Consider the following 15,544-nt stretch of genomic DNA (forward strand, 5'->3'; position numbering starts at 1 on the left):
CCCATCCATTTCTATCCGGCGTTGGGTCCATATCAGTTCTTTTTGGGTCCCACTAACCGCCCAAAATGAACGGATCATGACTTCTGAAATCTCTCGTTTATGTCATCACCAGACCTGGCCCACGATTCGGTGAAAACCGTGAACCAAACTGAGATCAGATCGATTAATTTTGAGATTGAAATCGGTTAAACGGGTTTGATACATAAAATGACCGAAACTAATTAATTTGAACGTCAGTTCGAGTTTCATCTCCCGAAACCAAGATTTAAACCATCCAGTTTCAAACTTTTAACTCAAATTTGCGTAAAGAAAAATTAATTGATCTTAATCTGTGTGTTGTGTTAAAAAAAAAAAAATTTACGATCTAATTTATGCATATTCTTATTATTAATAAATCAATTTTTATATTTTTAAAAATTTATTAAAACGTCTTTAATTTTTCATTATATTAATAAAATAATCTTTCTATATATTTTTAATATTAAAAATATAATAAAAAATTAAATTATCTCCTGTTTTTCCTCCTCTTCCTCCTTTCTCATTATTGATTCTTCCTTCACCTCTTCTCTTCTGTGATTTTTCTTTTTTTTCTTTTTAAGGACGAGAAAAAAGTTTTTTTTTTTTTTTTCATTGTCTTTATTTTTTCTCTTTTTTTCTTTATAATTATTTAAAAAGATAAAAAATTATTTTATTGATAAAAAAAAAAATATATTTTAATAGATATGAAAAGGGATAAAATAGATTTTAATAAAATTTTAAAAATATAAAAATTAATTTATTAATAATAATAATATTTAAGAATTAAATAAAAATTTTATTTAAAAATAAAATAAAATATTAAAATTTTTTTCAATTCTCTTTTATTTATTTTTAACCAAAAGAATACAAAAAACTATTTCAAAAATATAAAAATTTATTTTATTGAATGAAAAAAAAAATAATAAATTTTAAAAAATAGAGAGATTAACTCGTCTATTGCTTTCTCTTCTTGAGCATATAGTATGAGTTTTGAATGTTTAGTAGCAGAGATCTAGTGGGGTAGGTCACTTTCAGAAGCAGCGGAGTCCGCTTTTAGACAGTGAGAATGCTCAAGCTCTGGCTCCAAAATGGGCGGTGAGGATTTGCTTAACTCTTCCCATAAAGATCACAAAGGACTATGACGTCATGGCCACACAAACGCGCTTTAGCTGTACTCCATCGATGTGTCATGCCAAAGGTGGACGGTGGACCCCGCTCACAGTATCAAGGTCCCGAGCGTAACTGGAGAAGAACAAACTTCTACAACACTCCAATTGATTTTTTTTTTAAGATATATTTATAAAATTTTTACTATTATCGTATAAATAAAAAAGAAAATATTATAATTAGTTGTTTTTTTTTTACCGAATATTATAATTAGTTCATAACATATAGCCATATACAACGTAAATTTCAGGTTCATGCAACAAAAATGATAATGCATTCCGAATATTTATCCTCTCAATTCAATTTCAATCTCAATCATATTATCTCCTTAATGGTTGCACCGTAAGCAAGAGTTTTGACAGGATGCTTGGCTGGTGTTTCTCTCAGTGACGGTATGGTGATGCTAGTTTTCAACAATCGTTGCTGAATTTTGTTTTGTCTTATGTCATTTATCTCATAAGACTTTTCCTTAGTTCCTTCATTGCTAGTTGGAGGTGGTGCCTGGTTTGCATGTTGAGATGCCGATGGTTATGGCGATTTAGAGGTAGTGACTGCTCCATTTTCAATGCCCAAATTCTATTTCGGTGCTGCCTGGGATTTGGATGCTAACCAGGTTTTGTTGAGTTGGATTTTGCTTAGAGTTGGCTTAATTTTTTTTTTTTTTTTATCTTTTAATTGAATTTGAATTGGTATTATCCATGGGACGTTTAACTACAATGCTTTTTTTTTTTCAAAGATAAAAAGATTTCATTATAAATCAAAGGCATGAGGCTAAATTACATAAAAGTCTATATAATAACACATTAAGATTAAAAGACCCATCCAACATTCTAAAAGAAGTTCAAAAGAGAAACTCTAATCCAATTTGCTGACAGATCCAAACCCATTAACCCAAAAACATGTTCTTCAGTCAAATTGCAATTCCAAAAAAGAGAAGACAACAAAAACTTAGATTCTGCTCTAGAGCGGAGAAGGAAGTATTCCTCCATTTACTCACCTCATCGGCACATACAAACTCTAGATCTTAAAGATGACCATGGTAACTAGACAATAACAAAAAGAAAGTGTGGCCTCCACAATCAGAGTCGAGTCAAGTTGCTGTCGTCTGAGCCATAACACAATCCTTTAAATAAATAAAATAATAAAAGAAAATCTTGTAACTACTTCTTCTTTCTATTGGAGATTTTTTTAGACACACTGATTCAAGATGTTATAATAAGAATATCAAAAAGAAAATTAAAATAAAATATGTAATTGAAAAGTCCTCCTCAATGAAGCACAAATTGTCAAATTAAAAAAAAAATCAATACAATAAAACTTTACAAAACTCACCCAGTAGAATAGAAAGAAAATTTTACTATCGATGGAGAGAGGAGAAACCACCCCTGCCTTAAAGAAACAGAAAGGCCCGCAAGATCGATAAAAAAAAAAAAATCTTTTCCTCATAAAAAAATAAAGCCTGACAGAGAAATTTCTTTCTAAAAACCTTAGAGAGAGAAGGTTTATGAGTTTTTTAAATACAATGCTTTGCTTGTACAGTTAAAAAAAAACACATTATTATTATTAAAATAAAAATCATAATTTTAATATACTGACACTAAATTAAAAAAATATATTTAAATAAAAGAGAGAGGGGGCCGTTTTTAACATTTGGATGGATGTGAATCAGCAATTGTCCTCGTCATGGACCGGCGCTTTGGTTATATGCTCAAAATCACTCGCTCTCTCTTTTTCTAGTTCAGGCTCAAAGCTAATCCAGGTCGGGAGCTGCGATTTAGTTGTCTCTAATTTCTGGGTCTCCAGCAGTGTACGAGTCCTACTCTCTTCTTCCTCTTTTTATATCTCTGTCATTTCAGAACTTCAATTCCCTCACCCTCCTGTTACTCACCGATTTTCTTTTTGCTCATGTGACTGCAGTTAATTTTCCGGCGAGATTTGGCCGGAGAATGGCTTATATGTGCGCTGACAGTGGAAATCTAATGGCAATAGCCCAACAAGTTATCAAGCAAAAACAGCAGCAGGAGCAACAGCAGCAGCATCATCACCAGCAACAGCAACTATTAGGCATTAATTCCTTCCCTCTAAATCCCTGGCCTCCTGCAATGTCTACTAATCCCAACATCGGTTTTTCTGGGATCTCCGGTGCCGCTTTCGCCGACCCCTTTCAGGTTCCCTCAGGCGGAGATACGGGAGAAGCCGGGTTTCAGTTCCCCCAGATGGACCACCACTCTGGATTCAGGTTTTCTGATTTCTGTGCTGGTGCTGCTGCTGCTGCTGAGTTCGACTCGGACGAGTGGATGGACAGTTTGATGGGTGGTGGAGACTCAACGGATAGTTCAAATCTACCTTCTGGCTGCGACGCGTGGCAAAACAATGCTGATTTTGGTCTCTACGGTCCTGATCCATTTGCCACCTGCCAAACTCGTCTCAGTGTGGCATGCTCTTCGCCGTCCGATCTCAACAGAGTCATCTTCACGGAAACCCAGAAAAGCCCTAACCCACTCCAAGTCCCAGCCTGGGCTCCATCTCCACCACCTCCTCCTCCGCAAGCGGTGGTGAAAGACGCCAAGCCAGCCAATCCTCCTTCACCGTCGACTACTAAAAACGATGCAGTTGGTCTCTCTTCTAGTTCGCCAGAAATCGAGTCACCAGCGCTCTTGAAAGCATTACTCGAGTGTGCTATACTCGCTGAGTCAGAACCTGATAAAGCAGTGAAATCGCTAATTAAGATGAGGGAATCGGTATCTGAACAGGGAGATCCAACTGAGAGGGTGGCCTTTTACTTCACCGAAGCTTTATATAGTAGAGTTTCTCTACAAGCAGAAAAGAGCTTGACCATAGTCGAGACTACCTGCGAGGAATTCACTCTCTCTTACAAAACATTAAACGATGCGTGTCCTTATTCGAAGTTTGCTCATTTAACAGCGAACCAGGCAATTCTCGAAGCCACCGAGAGCGCCGGCAAGATTCACATAGTCGATTTCGGGATCGTTCAAGGGGTTCAGTGGGCTGCTCTTCTACAAGCATTGGCTACTCGCTCCACCGGGAAACCTGCACGAATTCGTATCTCGGGTATACCGGCGCCAGTTTTGGGTAAATCCCCGGCCGCTTCTCTGTTTGCCACTGGTAATCGGCTTCGAGATTTTGCAAAGCTTCTAGATTTGAACTTCGAGTTCGAGCCGATTCTGAATCCAATTCAAGAGTTAAATGAATCCAGTTTTCGGGTTGATCCTGATGAAGTTTTAGCAGTAAATTTCATGCTTCAGTTGTATAATTTACTGGCCGAGACTCCCGTTGCTGTAGAGACTGCTTTAAGAATGGCCAAATCGTTGAACCCGAGGATTGTTACTTTAGGCGAGTATGAAGCGAGTTTGAATCAGATTGGGTATGTGAACCGTTTCAAAAACGCTCTGAGATACTTCTCTTCTGTGTTTGAATCTCTTGAGCCGAACTTGAGCAGGGATTCACCAGAGAGACTCCAAGTTGAGAAATTGTTGCTGGGTCGCAGAATTGCGGGTGTTATTGGGCCAGAGGAAGCGGGAAGTAGAAGAGAACGTATTGAGGATAAAGAGCAATGGAGGGTTTTGATGGAAAGTTGTGGTTTTGAATCAGTTGCACTTAGCCACTATGCCATGAGTCAGGCTAAGATACTTTTGTGGAACTACAACTACAGTTCTTTGTATTCTCTGATAGAATCTCAACCTGGTTTTCTATCTCTAGCGTGGAAAGAGGTGCCACTGCTCACTGTTTCTTCATGGCGTTGATGGTTGCTCCTTGAATTGGTATTAGTTTCCACCTGGTACTTTTTCTCTAGTGTGGGACAAATTAGTGTCTATACGCCATTGATGGGTACTTCTTGACCAGATTTGAAACCAGTCTTGGCCTAGTTATAGCTTGTTCTATTTAATTGCGATTATCATGCATTTAGAAGCCTTTTCAAGCTTCCTGTGACAAATTAATCACTTAGTTGGCAGTCTTTGAGTTTGGTCTTAGATATAGGGTGTTCTTGTGCTTTTGGTGGTTGCTGTTTTGAAACTTGGCGTAAAACAAATTGTAAAAACAGAAAAAGGGAAATGAAATTGAAGGAGACAAGAAAAGGTTTCTTTCCCTTGAAATGTTTGTAACTCTGTACATAAGTACTTAATTTCTGATATGAGTTTTTATTTTTCTTTGTTTTGTCCACATTGATAGTATTATTAGACTGTAATAGAAACAGACGAGTCATGATTCAGTAACTTTACTAATGACATCAGCTGTTATTTCTTTACTATCTGGATTCTTCTCTGTGACTTGTTGGCAGAAATGGTAAACAGGAAACTGGAAGCAGTAAAGGGTGTCATAATCTACAAGAATCCACCAGGTTCTGTAATTGGTCTTTTACATGGAGGCCCATGGTCATGGCTATAAGCTGTAGTCTCTAGGATTCTTTGATTGCTGATGACTGCAAATTAGTGTTCTGATGACGACCAGTACAAGGTGTTCTTTAATATGTAAATGGTTTTTTGATGCGGACCTTTACACAAAGCTCTGTGTTTGAGTAAATGATCTAGTAGACGGGTCTTTCTATCTACATGTTCAACTTCCTTTTATTTTTGTTGGCTTCTGGTTGCTTTGCTCAGCTATCACTGTCCTTAAATCTATAAATCGAAAAAGACTTGCACTTGTACATGGGGCCATTCTGCCTGCCTTCTATCTGCCAATTGCATAACCTCAGACTGGCAGAGTTTTGTCTTTGCTTTTTGCTTTTTCCTCTCTCTCTTGATTATGGCTTTAATGGTTGTCCATTTCATCCAGCAATTACTCTCTCATCTTTTAACACCGAGAGAGATTAATATGAGATGTCATTACTCCCAGGAAACAGAGGAAAAATCAGCCTCTCTTGCAAGTCTCCTTCAATCAATGGGCCAGGCCGGCCATGACAGGATAGGCATGGGAGTGTTGTTTCTGGTCCGACTGATGGTGACCCATCAGGGTCTTGTTCTAGTGAAAGTATGCGAGTATTTAGAATTTTTTGAAATGCCAGGGTCCCCATCTTAACCGGCATGCAGATGCAGTTTGTGATCATATTTTTTTATCTAATACACTTCCAAGTATTTGTTTCAAACGCTTGTGATTCCAAATGTGTAATGATTTTCTTGAACGAAAAACCTGTCAAGCATAGGATTCAAATGAAATCTGTCCTGTAACGTATGTCGTTTGTAAAAAAGTTGTTCTCTCCATAGTTTTCAGCCATATAATGTGAGATGACGAGGGTTTTTCACTGTAGTTTTTAAAAAATTTATAATTTAGTCCTTAAATTTTATTATCACTAATGATTTTAGTAATAAAAATTAAAGACAAATTTATAAATTTCCTTTTTGGTTCGAATCAAAAGATTCAAAACAGTAGTGAAAAGGGTTTGGTCCTAAGGTCCCCACAATGTGGAGTGGTGGACCAGGGTAAGCCTCGTTCACTTCTCATTAATCCCACTTCAAATTTGGTTGCAATGTGAAGATGATCCACCGTGGTGGTGTACGGCAGCATCGGCTGTAATGATATTGGTGGTCAACGCTCAACTGTGGCGGAGGTGGTTGATGATGCCAGTGCCTGTTTGAAATATTAACCAAATTCAAAATTCTATATTATTATTATTATTATTATTATTATTATTATTATTAAATTTTAGATTTTCGCTTTTAATAATTAAAGTTGGTTAGAAAGCAATAAAGTATTGAAGTAGACATGAAAACTGTGGACTAGTTTTGTCCACCACCACCCTCCAATTTTTATATGTAAATTTACATTTCAAGTAGCATTATTTTTTAATGTTCTCTATGATTTATTATTATAAAATATTTTCTTTGGCACTATTCATCAAGAATAAAAAATTAGGAGAGTTTTAAGCATTGCACGAGCTTCTACTGCTGTAAGAGAAGAGTTTCAAAGACATAATTACTGTAAATAAAGCAATACACTTTAATAAATTAAAAGAATTTATAAACATTTTGTTATTTTAAAAAATATAATTTAAATTTTAAAACGATTGGAAAAAGAAAATAAATTTATTTTATAAAAGGGAAGGAGAGTATATAAATAATAATAGCTTATTTATGATAGACATCGTTGAATGATATTATTAATTTAAGGGTAAATTATATTTTTAGCCAAACTTTTATGTGGATTTTAATTAATTTTTTTATTAATTTTAATTAAATTGAAAGATTTTATTATAATTTAAATTAAACAGTATAATTGATAATAAAAAATATTGACATGACCACTCAATAGTAAAAAAAAAATTTTATGTAAGACTCATATTATCAAAAAGTAAATTATACATTTTAATCAATTTTTTACATAATTTTATAATTTTAATTAACTATTTACTTTTTTATCAAATTTAATTAAAAATTTAAAAATAGTGTAATAAAAAATACTATAGTTGTTCGATTACCATAGAAAGAATTTTTTTTAATATGTGACGGTTATATTTTTTAATGTTTTTTATTAATTTTATATTTAAAAATAAAATAATTAATATTTTATTATCATACTAAAATAAATTATTTTAACGTAAAATTAATATAATTTTATAAATTATTTTTATAAATAAATTTATTATTTTAAATTGACTATTTATAAATATTATAAATAAAATTTTCATTTTTATCTATTTTTTTTATTTTAAAATGAAAATTAAAGATGGAAGGAGTAAAACTTCACTAACTACCAACTTGGTTTATGAGTGCTATTTTTACATGTTATTAATAACTTTTAATTTATAAAATAGTGTTATAAATTTAAATCTAAGTTTATGCTATTTTTTATGATTATAATTTCAAAATAATTTAAAAATTTTAGTTAAAATTAAACTTAATTAAACTTATTAAATTATATAAATAATTAATTAAAATATATAGTTTATTTTTTATAATGCGAGTCACACTAAAAAAATATTTTTTACTTATTGAATTTTTTAATTTTTAATTTAATTTTTTAATTAAAATTATAACAAAACTTTTTAATTTTATTAAAATTCACAAATGAAAAAATATTAGTTAAAATTAAAAATTCACGTAAAAATTTGAAAAAAAATGGTATAGTTTACTCGTAATTTAAACAAATTAAATTAAATATTAATTAAAACAGCCACTATTTCCTTCTTTAGTATTTCGACATCTAAATCACCGGCCGGAGAGATAGGCCCTTATATCACCGACGAGAAGCTGAAAGATTTAAAAAAAAAATAAAATTCCAGGGAATGGGATAAGTGCAAACCATGTGAGCAGCAGCATGTGTCGATCTCTAGGGCTACACACTGTTTATTACGGCCACGTTTCTTCTGGTAAGTGCAACGCGTCGCCACATACATTAGAGGTTTGTAGTAAAGACCGGTAAACAGCTCTGCCGTTTTTTTTTTTTTTGTCAAATGCCGATTTTGTTGAATCTTGATAAATTTGCCGACTGCAAAGGCACTGAAACTTATATATATAGGAGTGCATCCTCCGGAAACCCGAGTTTCAAAACGATGAACCACGTTGTTAGATCGGTAAGTCATCATCGTCCATCCGCTGTTTTTCTATCTTCCAAGTCAAATCGGCTAGGTCGTAGGACGACTGCTTCAGTTATCAGTTTCAGGCAAGCCACTACTACCGTGTCGAGCACTCCAGAGAATCCGCACAACATGGACAAGACTCAGAACCCAGATGAGAAAACTGAGTGGGGGTAATTTTTATAGTTTTGTAATTTGTTCTGGGTGTTTTACGTCCAAGTTTATGAGATTGGTTTTTGTTTTTGTTTTTGTTTTTTTTTTTTTTTTATGAAGGGACGTTATGTCTCATTCGTTTGGAGAAGGGTATGCAACCAGGTCTGATGAAGAAGGATTTGGTGGGATTTATGGAGGAAACCAGTCGGAAAGGAAAGAGAAAATTCATGAGAATCACCCTGGTATTTATGCTGTTTTTTTCCTTTGAGAACATTATTGAGTTGAGCTTCAATTAGGATCCCAACTCAGGATCTCCAGAATTAGATATGATTGATGAATGTTTCGTGTATGATCTGATTTCTTGTGTTTTGTTTGGCGGAAGATTATGACAGGAGCCAGGGAAGTGAAGTGAATGAGAAGGAGAAATCGAGGCACCAGAGCAATAATCCTCCTTAATTCGCCTATGCGCATGGAGGAGTTGGGTGGTTTTTTCCCCCCGGCAAACTATAGTGTAGCCAGTGTACTAAGAATAAATTAATATTAATATTTACCGATCGAGTTTTAAGGTAGGAAAAAGAATCTGAAGTTGATTGATATTGGAAGTTTTCATGAAAATAGAAGTTTTAATTAATTAAAATTACCAGTGATCATCTCTTCTGAAGCGGAAGCAAGTATCGGTTCATGGTTGCTTATTTTGAAAAAATTTCGAAATATTTTTCGCTGTTTGGGAAAATAATTTTAAAAAGATGTATTAAAAACTAAAATATCAAATAAGCTCAAAGTGAGCCGAGAAATTCGAGTGTGCGGTGAAGCCCTGTCAGAGTTTTTGAGGTTTTCTGAAATGATTTATTCTAAATGAACCCTTAATATTTAATCCTAAAGCACGACGTGGGAGGGTTATACTGGTGCATCCTTAATTAGTATTCTAAATAAATTAAATTTAGAATCTAACCAGCTAAAGCCCAAGAGACAGATCAAAACAGGCTTAACCTGTCAAGTCCACCCACACACCACGATCTAACCCAAATGAGAAAAGCAGGTCCAGCTTTACAATCCACCGCCACCAGCTTCACCGATACAGCCTCAAAGATTGTCATCCGCCGTCAGAATCACTGAAATAAGAAACTATTTAGACTTCATAATTAATAATATTTGGTTACAATAAATTTAAAAAATTAAAAATTAAATTTTTTATCAAATTTTTTAAAATTGAAAAGTGATTCAAATACTTAAAAGAAAAAAATTATTTATAATAAAAAAATTATTAAAAAGAGATTTTAGACATGTGATTATACTTTAAAAATTATTATTTAGACGAGTTTAAATCTGTCATAAAATTTAAAATTAATTATTAAAAATTATTGTTTAGACGAATCTAAATCTGTCATAAAATTTAAAATTAATTACTCCGTATCATTTTCTTCTACTAGTAAAATAGAAGCAGAAATTAGATTAAACAGAAGCAGAAATTAGATTCGATTCAAGTCTATCATAAAATTTAAGATTAATTACTCTGTATTATTTCCTTCTATTGGTAAAGAACTCAACCTCGAGTTTTCATCAACAGGGTAGTACTGAAATAGATCTGCCATATTAAACGTCTTGAAAATTTCTATATAATTTGAAATCAAGAACATAGGTATTATTATTAATTTTCTGAATAATCTAAAATAGACCAATCTTTTTTGGATTAAGCTTTTTCTGTCCTCCACTACGTTTTTTGTGCAGATACACCATAATTTGATGATTTGAAATGCCTATATTTATCAACTACAACTTTATACTTATCATTGGCTTCCGTAAGACATTGTTGTATCTGTTTGAAAATGTACACATGCTGATTTACTAAGTTTTTTGCTGTAACACTGTTATGAAAATCTCTAAGAAGAACAATAAAATCAACTGTATGTACTACAATTTTTCTGTACACGACTGCAAAAGGTGATATCATTGTAGAGTTGTGGACAGAACTATTGTAAGCAAATTTTGCTTGGGCAAGAGTAAGATCCCAAAAAATTTTCTTATCACTGCAAATGCAACGCAGAATATTGCCAATAGTGTGGTTCACCACTTTAGTTTGGCCATCAGTTTAAGGATGAGCAGTACTACTGTATCAAAATTCAGTTCCAAAATACTTTCATAAAGTCATCCAAAAGTGAGCTACAAACTTCACATCTCTGTCAGAAATAATAGTCTTTGGAATGCCATATAAACGAACAATCTCTTTGAAAGATAGTTTTGTAATATGAGAAGTATCATTAATTTTCTTGCAATGAATAAAATATGTCATTTTAGAAAACATGTCAATGACAATAAAAGTGGAATCAGATCTACGTTGAGTACATAGAAGACCAATAACAAATCCATAGTCAAGTTCTCCCAAGGGTAATAAGAAAGGGAGTATATAAGCCCGTAATATGGGCATGACCCTTCTGACTTTGACAAACCGGGCGCCCTATACCATCCGCCCTATATCCTTTTTCACTTGTGGCTAATAAAAATGTTTCATTAAACCAGCAATAGTCTTGCCATGCCCTGAATGACCACTCAAATCTCCACCATAGACCTCTCGAATCAATTTTTCCCGTAGAGAAGAATAAGAAATGCATAACATGTTCTCTTTAAAAAGAAAATCCATCATCTATCAAGAACCCATCAGTAGGCTGACGAGCTTGAACCTTCGCCCATATATCAGCAAAATCATCATTAATTTGAAATCCATGACCTCTTGATTAACTGTAATTAACAAAGCAGTTCTAGTACTCAAAGTGTCTGCTACCTTATTACTATGGTCAGCCTTATATTTTATGACATAATGAAAAACTCCAAAATAAGTTGTCTATTGAGTATGCATTTTATTCACATGATTTTTAGTCTTAAAGTGAATCAAAGATTGATGATTTATGTAAATAATGAACTCCTGCCCCATCAGATACTGTTCTCAAGTTTTAAAGGCCCGAAACACTATATATATTTCATATTCATAAGTAGACTACTTCTTCCTAATATTATTTAATTTCTCACTAAATAAGGCAATAGGCCAATTAAACTGCGATAACACATCGCCAATCCCAACTCCATAAGTATCACATTTAACCTTAAACAGTTTATCAAAATTAGGTAGAGCAAGAATAGGGGCAAAAATAAGCTTATCGTTAATCTCCTCAAAGTTTTTGTCGGCAAAGCAAATCCAAGTAAATTTTTGTACTCTCTCTTTCTTTAAATAATATGTGATAGAGGCAATGATATTGCTGAACCGCCGATAGAAAGTAGCAAGTCCATGAAAGCTACGAACTTCTAAAATATTTATGGGAATGGGCTAGTTCTGTGTTGTTTCTACCTTCTCATTAACATATATCCCTTATGCACTAACAATAAATTTAAAAAACAGAACGCCCTCCGTCATATAGATGCATTTTTTAAAATTAATAACTAGCTCATTTTCTTGCATGGCTGTTATAACTTGATGGAGGTGCTGTAAATGTTCTTCTTTGCTGCGACTAAAAATCAAGATGTCATCAAAATAAACATCCACGAATGTGCGTAAGAAAGGACGCATAACCTGGTTCCTAAGTCGCATGAACATGCTAGGTGCATTCATCAAACTAAACGGTATAACCAGCTACTCGTAAAAACCTTCCTTAGCTTTAAAGGTTGTCTTCCATTCATCTCCCTCCTTAATTCCAACTTGGTGATAGCGACTTTTAAGGTCAATCTTAGAGAAGACTTTAGACCCTGATAACTGATCCAACATATCATCTAGGCGAGGAATAGAAAATTGATATTGAACCGTAATCCTATTGATGGCTCTGCTATCCACACATTCTCCAAATTCCATCTTTCTTTGGAACCAATAAGGCAGGGACTCCGCAAGGGCTAATGCTCTCCCGAATGTGCCACTTCTTCAATAACTCTTCAACCTGTTCTTAAAGGATTTCACTCTCATTTGGGCTCATCTTTTAATGAGATAGATTTGATAATTTGAATCCAGGAATGAGATCAATTTAATGTTGAATATCTCATAAAGGTGGAAGCTTTGAAGGCTCCTCCATTACCCTAAGAAACTCGTCCAACAGCTTTTTGACAGGTGGTGGTAAAGATGGTGCATCCTCCACTTCTCCTTTTATTCTCACTAATAAAGTCAGTGTGCCTCCAAATTTCTCAACTATATCTAATAGCCTTTGCACTCCTGTAGAGACAGCAACAATAGTTTTTCTTTCCACTTTAAAATATTTCACAGAACTAAAAGGTAAAATAGTAATCCTTTTCCGATTCCATATAAATATGTGTGAATTCTCCTTCCCTTTATGCAATGCATCAGCATCAAACTGCCAAGGACGTCCTAATAAAATTTCACAGCAATCTATATCCACAACATCACAATTAACAAATTCAGTGTAAGATTTACCGATCGAAATAGGCACGCTGCAGATTCTATTGACTTTGATTGTCAGACCTTCCTTAATCCATCCAACTTTGTATGGTGAGGATGAGGTTGTGTAGGCAGCTGTAGTTTCTTTACCAATTGCTTAGTTATCAGATTCTCACAACTGCAACTATCTATTATTAGCTTGCAAATCGCTTCTCTCATTCGATACTCTGTTTGCAAAATCTTTCTCCTTTGCGTCTCATCCTCCTGTTTCGTTGAGCATAAAATTTTCTTCACCATATAGGTGACTTTCCCATCTTTAGAACCAGTAATAGGCCCATCATCTTCATCCACTTCCTCCTCAGTTTCAACCACCTCCTCAACCACATTAACCTGTCGATGATCATTATTAACTCCCATGCGTTCTAGACAATTATTCGATCGATGTCTAGGTTGCCTGCAGTGATAACATATGTCTCTGGTTGATTTCTGATGGGCTTCGTTCTCACAGTTATCACACCTCATTTGCAACCGCAAAAGCTCCTCTGTATATTCATCCATCCTTCGACTCCCTTGAATACAATTATGATACTAGTTATACAAAACTAGAGTGTGATCACTAGGCAAGAACCATTGTTTAATAATCTGCTTCATCAACAGCCAGTTTGGTATAGGTTTCAACCTCTTGCGATAGTGTTCATTTTGAACATAATTTTACCATGCTACTGCATCATCTTTTAATTTATAAGCCACAATTGGAATCTTTTGATCCTCCTCCACATTCATAACTTTGAAAAAATGATCAACCTTTGCTAGCCAATCAATGACAGATTCTACATCCAACAAACCATAAAAGTTTTGAAAATCTATCTTTATCTTGTACCCTTTGTGATAATCCTATTGGGATTTGCGACCGTAGGATTTGGAACTGACTGTGGGCGTTTGATTGCAGTGGGTTGGTTGTTACCCCATTACAGGGCTAGCTATCTGATCATCTCCCTCAATTCTGCCAAGGATGCCTTAATTGCAGCGAGTCGGGCCTCTTGGTTGTTGGCCATGAATGAACTTTGCTCTGATACCAACTGAAATAGGACTATTTAGGCTCTGTCAAGAGTTTTAACCAATAATATTTGGTTACGACGAAATTTAAAAAATGAAATGCTAGAAGCCGGAATTTTTATTGAATTCTCGAAATTGAAAAGTGATTCAAATAACCAAGAAAAATGTTATTTATAATAGAAAAAAAACTCTAATATGAAAAATTATAAACAAATCCAAAAAAAATAATGAAAATACAAAATTGATCCCTAAACGATAGAATTTTTGCCTCGAATTTTGTGACCATAGTCACACTTTTAAAAGTCGTGAGTCTTGAAATTGCTTTTTTGAAAAGTTATTGTGGGCCTCTAACAGATATCGGCAGTAGAAGTTAGACCTAGTCTAAGTCTGCTATAAAATCCAAAGTTAATTACTCCGCATTAATTACTAAAAGTACAGAATTGAAATCGTGAGCACCAACACGATGGCAATCTATTGTTAGAGTAGTGGAGATATAAATCGGTTTTGAGGCGTGAAAAAAAAATAATTTCTTTCGGGAATTGATTATTTCTATTACGTCTGTTGAAGAATTGTGACAACACTCTTTTATGATACGATAAAATTAAGGAAATAACGAATATCAATTCTATAATTTTCAGAAGAATATTTGAAAAATATTAAAAAAAATTTTTTGAAACAAATAAAATCTAAGTATAATAATTTAACTTTTTTCAATTATAATGTTATTTATACTAAATACAATAACAGTTTATATAATTTCAAAAAACATACCTTATTATCACTTTTCTTTTCTCTCTCGATTATTTATTTTTATTTAAAAATTATCTCACGTTTTCTAATAATAGGTAAATCCTAAATGCATAGAAAATTACTGAAATTAAATTAAATAAATGAAGTAAACGAATAATTTAATCAAAGATTTTAATGTTTTATTACCATTTAAGTGATCTAATGAATTTTTTAATTGTGACGCAACGACCTTGAAGGGAAACAATAATTGAATGAATAGAGTAGAATTTATATTTAATATACAAAATTAATTTTTTTTACTAGTAATAAAATATATTATTTTTATTATAATAATTATATATTTTTAATTTATATAAAAAATAAAAGTAAGGAAGGAATAGAAAAATAAAATTCGTATTACAAAAAAAAAATGTAGTGCCGTGTTTGACAAAGTCCATACACATCCAACGTGCGTGGAGGCAACGCTAACGAAAGTTTTCTGTTGCCAGGTCATTTTC

The 15,544-nt window shown here is 33.5% G+C and overlaps 2 protein-coding genes across 4 annotated transcripts; both read left to right on the plus strand.

The window, feature by feature from the left end:
- The first annotated feature begins 2,832 nt into the window (after positions 1-2,832).
- LOC110601220 (SCARECROW-LIKE protein 7) lies at positions 2,833-5,367 on the plus strand. Its single transcript, XM_021738285.2, has 2 exons — positions 2,833-2,992; positions 3,103-5,367. The coding sequence occupies exon 2, from the start codon at positions 3,132-3,134 to the stop codon at positions 4,947-4,949; it is 1,818 nt and encodes a 605-aa protein (XP_021593977.1). The 5' UTR covers positions 2,833-2,992; positions 3,103-3,131; the 3' UTR covers positions 4,950-5,367.
- Positions 5,368-8,399: 3,032 nt separating this feature from the next.
- Positions 8,400-9,436, plus strand: LOC110627506. Of its 3 annotated transcripts, XM_043950688.1 has the most exons (4): positions 8,400-8,509; positions 8,659-8,889; positions 8,990-9,111; positions 9,252-9,436. In XM_043950688.1, exons 2-4 carry the CDS (start codon positions 8,693-8,695, stop codon positions 9,323-9,325), a joined length of 393 nt encoding a protein of 130 aa, XP_043806623.1. In that variant the 5' UTR covers positions 8,400-8,509; positions 8,659-8,692; the 3' UTR covers positions 9,326-9,436. The 3 variants fall into 3 exon arrangements, with proteins under 3 accessions (XP_043806623.1, XP_043806621.1, XP_043806619.1); XM_043950686.1 differs by having other exon boundaries at positions 8,410-8,889; positions 9,262-9,436; XM_043950684.1 differs by having other exon boundaries at positions 8,418-8,889.
- The last annotated feature ends 6,108 nt before the right edge of the window (positions 9,437-15,544 follow it).

The sequence above is a fragment of the Manihot esculenta genome, chromosome 1 (assembly GCF_001659605.2).
Source record: "Manihot esculenta cultivar AM560-2 chromosome 1, M.esculenta_v8, whole genome shotgun sequence".
NCBI lineage: Eukaryota > Viridiplantae > Streptophyta > Magnoliopsida > Malpighiales > Euphorbiaceae > Manihot > Manihot esculenta.